This window comes from Botryllus schlosseri, chromosome 3, assembly GCF_051294905.1.
Source record: "Botryllus schlosseri isolate E-star chromosome 3, Bs_hap1, whole genome shotgun sequence".
Classification (NCBI taxonomy): Eukaryota; Metazoa; Chordata; class Ascidiacea; order Stolidobranchia; family Styelidae; genus Botryllus; species Botryllus schlosseri.
In genome coordinates, this window is record NC_137238.1 from 22,649,156 (window position 1) to 22,655,548 (window position 6,393).

At 38.3% G+C, this 6,393-nt stretch overlaps 1 protein-coding gene across 3 annotated transcripts in view; it reads right to left on the reverse strand.

Moving 5' to 3' along the window:
* The window catches only part of LOC145436125 (sialin-like), a 46,816-nt gene extending 40,917 nt beyond the window's left edge, over positions 1 to 5,899 (reverse strand). Inside the window, exons 1-2 of one of the 3 annotated variants that reach the window (XM_080313412.1) lie at positions 5,699 to 5,899; positions 5,392 to 5,492 (exon numbers count right to left, since the gene is read on the reverse strand). In XM_080313412.1, the coding sequence (XP_080169538.1) occupies positions 5,392 to 5,492; positions 5,699 to 5,840 (243 nt within the window). In that variant the 5' untranslated portion in view covers positions 5,841 to 5,899. The remainder of the gene's footprint in view (positions 1 to 5,391; positions 5,493 to 5,698) is intronic. The other 2 variants (XM_080313409.1, XM_080313411.1) reach the window with 2 other exon arrangements.
* Positions 5,900 to 6,393: the final 494 nt, after the last annotated feature.

The window sequence follows — 6,393 nt, forward strand, 5'->3', positions numbered from 1 at the left end:
AGGGAGTTGAAACCTCGCCACAAAATCCATTTTCTCCTGCGATATAACCACTAAATAACTTCAATATGAGATGCTAGATAGAAATGACTGGATGTAATATGTTCATTAAAAACTCACAACAAAAGCTGTTGTCGGGAGCGTTACGCGGTAATATTACATTCGCCACCAATATATTTTTGTGGAAATGATAATTGAGCTAATTTTGAAAGAAAACTTGTGGGGGTTCGCGGGGTATGACGATGAGCATTCTCTATAGCAGGCGCGGACTATTTCTCCGGTCGGCGGGCCTGATATGGGAAAATATAGTACTTGGCGGGCCGGATTACAGAATCGATAAATTAATCGCTTGTTTATCCACATGCAAGGAATAAATCGTATTTAATGTAAGCTTTAAGTTTGAAGCATAGAGACCAAAAACAGTATTTAATGAATTTATGAACCTAATGTACTTCAATAGCTATTGAATTTAATAAGATATCTGTGGTCCATCAAGGTTGTCAACTGGTTTTTTGAACTCGGGCTGCATGTCGGATATAGAAACTCTGACCAAAGACGGTACGTGAACATCAGTTATATTGTAACGCAGATTTGTCTTTTTAAAGTTCATGGTCGAAAATGCTTGCTCGCAAACGTCTACAATGTAGAACCGAACACAACAAGTAGTTTCGTGACCATCCGTGGGCCGTATGTTACCCGCCCCGCCCTACAGTATACTGTCAAGATGTTTCAGGAATAATATCAGCTTTGGGCATGGTCTACAGCTCAGTAGAACGGCGATTGTTTTTGGACTCATCTCTTAGGAGTTTGAAGGCAGTATTACTACAAAATGACATTGAATAGTATATTCATATTGAAATGAACCCGAATATTTTCGGCTGACACTCGTCAGGGGTAATCGTCAGCAACTAGTAGAGAATTGGAAAGAACATTGTATATCAACAATCGTATCACAAAATATGACGTCACCAGCATGAAATTTCGTGAATGAGAGAGCGTTCAATGTACTATTACTATACTACCAACATGTCCCCAGATTTATCAGAACACGTGCATCACGCTCGGTGAAAAGCTCGCCCTTAACTCATCCGCTTAAGATTGATGCTGATCTATCAAAGGCAATTAATTCTGCCATCGGCAAGCATCTGTTAAATAATCCGATTTGTGCGAATAATTATCGAGACGACCGACTTCGAATCGTTGGGCGAGGCCGTTCACAATTCCATTTGTGTGCCTTGGAGTCGACTTTTATCAAAATACACCAGCCAAAACTCAGTCAACAAAAGGAGTTCGTGTACCACCTAAAAATAGTACATTGAACGCTCTCTCATTCACGAAATATCATGCTGTTGACGTCATATTTTGTGATACGATTGTTGATATACAATGTTCTTTCCAATTCTCTACTAGTTGCTGAAGATTACCCCTGACGAGTGTCAGCCGAAATATTCGGGTTCATTTCAATATGAATATACAATTCAATTGTATATTGAAGGTCTGTACCTCCAAGAAGCTCTTCGAAATGACATTGGTTCTGTTGCTATTGGACAATTGGACGTTCAGTGAATGGCACTGAATGCTATGAAGACGTGAAACCTCTTTATTATGGCCAACCGAAATAGAAAATATGAGGTGGCTTAAAAGGATTTCGATATTCCTTGAGTCACCGGCTGGTTACACTAGACATCCATTTTCGTATCTTTGGAACTCGAAGGCTGATGATCACTACTGTACACAATTTAGCTGGCCACACAGGAAAAGTTTTACACCTGGTTTTAAAAATGTAAAATCTGCTTGCTTAGGTGATCCACAAAATTTTCTTTCACCCCCTCTCCACAATAAACTTCGTCTCATAAAAACTATACCTCCGCACTTGATAAAGATGACCCATTAGTTCTCACAAATTAACGTCCCACGTATCTCTGAAGTGAAGGTACGATCAGAAGAGTTTTGATAGGCCACCACATCTGCGAACTGATCAAAGACGAATGTTTCATTGCACACAAGGGTACAGTAGAAAAAAAGACCATGGACAGCTTTTCGAGTGGTAATTTAGCACTTTCTTGCTGGGTTCTTATTCGGATTACTTTCCAGTCAGGACAAGTTAACTGGTGAGAATACTGGGAAATCGTGATTTCTGCATTACATACTACCTCTATGGGACTGTTCAGCAGTTCTGTATCACGTTTTGCTTTTTGGGTTTGCCTAAATTTAAATGAATGTTCACAGTTAAACAATAATTATTTTTAAATTCAGTTTGCTCTTTTATTGTTCAGCTTTTTGTGGTATATGTAGAAGTGCAATGTTGCCTAAGATACAATATTCTTTGAAGAAATGATTCTCCGCTCCTTCTATATCGATATCGGCTTATGCTATCGGTTATTAGGGTTGAATTAAAAACATGTTTCAAACAGTGTTTTAAACAAAGGCGTTCAGATTTTTTTTAAGTTGTACAATCATTCCATAATTGTGTAAATACTTTCCAAAAACATGTTGTATGAGTCTACAGACAATTACTATCCGATATAGCCGACGTATACGATATGGGATGGTTGGAACCCTAAAAATAGTCGGCTCAACAGCTATTGTTCGAAGATATTTCGTCTAAGAAGCTATATTTACCCTATTTTTTCAATTGCGTATGTCAATCCACCATGACGTTGCAATTGAATATGCGTGACGTCTTGGCTTGAAACCAAAACAAAACAAAAAAAAATACAAAACATGTAGAGATGGGCCTTGATTTAAACATGTTTGTTTTAAATTGATTTTTGTTTTAAATGCAACCCTATCGGTTATCGGCCATGTTATTATTATTATTATTATTATTGGATACGAGAGTGGTGCTTTTAGCCAGGTTAAGGCCTTGTGCTCCACGACATTGCAATTACACGGACAGTACACAATTTTTTCGGGTCTCTGACGTTCTTCCACTCTCGCTTTATCGTCGTATCTTTGCTTCACTTTTTCATTCTTCTTGCACTCTCACAGTCTCTTTCACGCACACTTCATCAGTTGATAATCGTCTCTGTTGCTACCGAATTATAGCTCGGCTCACTGTAGCTGGGCTTTTAATGTCACTGACTAGCAGTGAGGTCGGCGATGAGGAGCCCATAGAACCTCCGACACATAGTAATTAGTCCGAACCGGGATTCGAACCACCACCATTGGTGTCGTGACGCAGGCGCTTAACCCACTGCGCCACTCGCTTCCCCATTATCGGCCATGTGAGTGTATCGATAATACTGGTAAACAAAATGAAAACAAAAATTTGGGGCAGAACATCTGAGAGCCGTTTCTGGGGTTTTTGAGGTTGCTGATTACGAATATCACATTAGTTTCGTCAGATTGGCTCTCTGTCAGGAGATATTTATACCCCCAAAAAAGCCCAAAATTACTTTATTTATCCTTAAATATTTCACTTGGTAGGAAGAAAAATCGTAGTTTTTTCTGATTTTATACTGTGCATAAATAGATAATTGACTGTGAAGAACCCTCATGCCGTTCTCAGTCATTCTATCAATATAAACACGACATTATGCGAAATATTTCTTTATCAAAAACAGTTTGTCAAGCCTAAAAATTGTACTTTTACACAGCGGAAATACATATTCTCCTATATCAATTGGTCATTCTACCAAGATTAAAGAGGACTATAAAACTATAAAATTTGTCCTTGAATAGCTTAACTACAATACTCAATGCGTCTCATTTATTTTGACTGGTAAATGGATAATTTTCCGCAAAGTGGGTATACCTAGTCACCCTATCACACGAGAAGCTTGAATCTGGTATCTGGTATATTCCAATTTCACATTAGGAAGGAGTTCACTGCATGTAATTTCTCCTCAGATGTAGTACATAAAACTGTTTAGATCAGTGGTTCCCAACTGGTGGGGAATTCAATGGTTTCTGGTGGGGAATAGATGCATTTGATAAACATTATACACAGAACAGTCTACACATTTACGGAAACTCATGCGCAATTACCGTTACCAGTTAACTGCTCTAGTATGTTGTATCGAAAATTAGATTGTGTGTTGTTCACAAAAACTCTTTTTCAACTCTGGATAACCAATAAGGCGTCACAAACGCATTCAGCACGACCAGAATGACGTGAAATAACGCTTCCGCTAAATTTTTAGGGTTACCGGTATCTCTTCACAATAGGCGTTATAGGCGATTGTGTTACTTACTGGTGTGATTGCGTGTCCTGTTTACTCAAACAAGCAAATAGCTGCTCCGTAATGACAAACGTTTTGGGTAGTGGGGAATGATGACTCGGAATAAATCTAAAGTGGGGAATGAAGACAAAAAGGTTGGAAACCACGGGTTCAGATGATCACAAAGCACCCAACTGCAAACAGGGTCCGAAAATTCGTATCTGCATATCGAAAACTTGAGCACAAACATGAGCATAAAAGTTCAATTCCTGTTCAGTCATCTTGATATCTTTCCCGGTCATCTTGTTGATTATCAAGGGGAGAGGTTCCACCAAGAAACCAAAACAACAAGAGAAAGATATGAGGGAGATGAGATGAACAATTGAACATATTATGGCAGACCATTGCCGGAACCTTTCGAGAAACTGCGCTATTGTAGCTTAGAGGCGAAAATCGTCCAAAAAACTATTATGCTTTAAAATAAATTAACAATATTTGATTCCAACTGATCATTTCAAATTTACAATAGGTGGTTGACGTAAAACTGATTGAATTAATGCCACGTTATTTGACTATCTGAGTATATACTTATATACATGACTGGAGTTTATTTATGTACATGATATCCGTGAAAGTCTGTAACTAGGATAAATCTAATAACCCTTAATATATGGTGCGGTTGCTGTATTTTGATTTAAAAGAGTCTTCTGTGGGTAAAAATAACAAGTAGATTGAATTTCTAAACTTTGTAGTACGACTGAGCCGATTTTATATCTAGTCATTACCGCAAAATTGGGAGATTTTGTTCGAAATAGTCCCATGTGTTATTTCCACAACAAGAGCCAATTTGAAAAATCCAAGGTCATATTCGGAATCAGTGCCCTTCAGAACCCCCAAAACCACTCTTACTTTGTTTGCCTAAAAATATGTGTTGACCAGTGTAATCGGCATCGGTATCGGCCTAGAAAAATCAATATCGGTCGATCTCTAATAAAAACCCCATGACCTTTCTGCGGTCGTAGAGTGAAGCGGAATTGGCTGGAGCGGCTTTGTAATTACCTACCAATGCCATAAAAACCTGGTTCGAGTCCGTGGAAGCTACTTAATTACAATCTTCAATCCATCAGGTACTATTTGAGAATATATTACTACAATTTCATGATAATCTCTGTTCAGAGGTTGCAAGAAATATCTATATCATCACCGGAATTGGAAATATAAATAAACGAACCTGTGAAATTGAGTATCCATAGAAGTAACTGCCCAATGCGACGCCCTGTTGATTTGCATCCCAGGTAAATTCAGACTGCAAATCAGAGGAGTTCCCCATCGCTGATAAACACGAATCGACCTTAGTTCACAGTTTAACGTAGGGATATAAATTTCACCTCGAAGCCAGGGTGATATTTATACAGCAGTAAATACACCATGAAACCACAAAACAACGTTATTGCTGAAAGTGTTTAATCTTATTTTCTGTTTTCTAAAGCCTCCTTTATAAATACGGGGTGGACGACACAATAAAATATCTAAGTAACCTGAATCATTGAAGTCTTGTGACCCTACATCAACCATTTCCACTATTGCAGAACTCAAATTGAATCGAAGAAAAGCTAAACTCATAGCTCCAAACATTGCCATGATTGTAAGTACCCATCTCTTAGGTAGCGTGCCGCACATCTGAAAATCAATTTTAATTCATTCTTGGGATTGAAAGATTGTAATATACATACGATCGCTGAGAAAATAATATTAGTTTCTCTCATCAGAATAAATATTTTCATATTTGCGGACCACAACTATGGCATTATTCTCCGTAATAATACTTTTGGTTGATCTCTACACAGAAATATCGCATCTGCGAACCGGCAGACGATCATGCCACATGTTTGCGGTGCTACATGATAAAACCAATCGATTTGGGGGGGCTAAAGGGTGATAATAAAGTGACGAACCAAAACTACGGCCGATGAAATAGTTATTTTGTGAAAGGGATGTATAATTTCGGTCCCCGAAAGAAAAACTATTCCTATTTAACGACTCGAATCACTATTACCAGTTACTGGTCTCCGATTCGAACTCGAATCGTATTGCCGAGCAAAACTAACTGGATGAAAAACGGAGATTCAATTCTAATCCAACAGCCTAATTCATGTCTCCTAATGGTTTCATCGGCACGTCTGCTCAGCAATCCGCTCATAAAGAATCCGTTAAAACGCCTTTGCTAAAATAT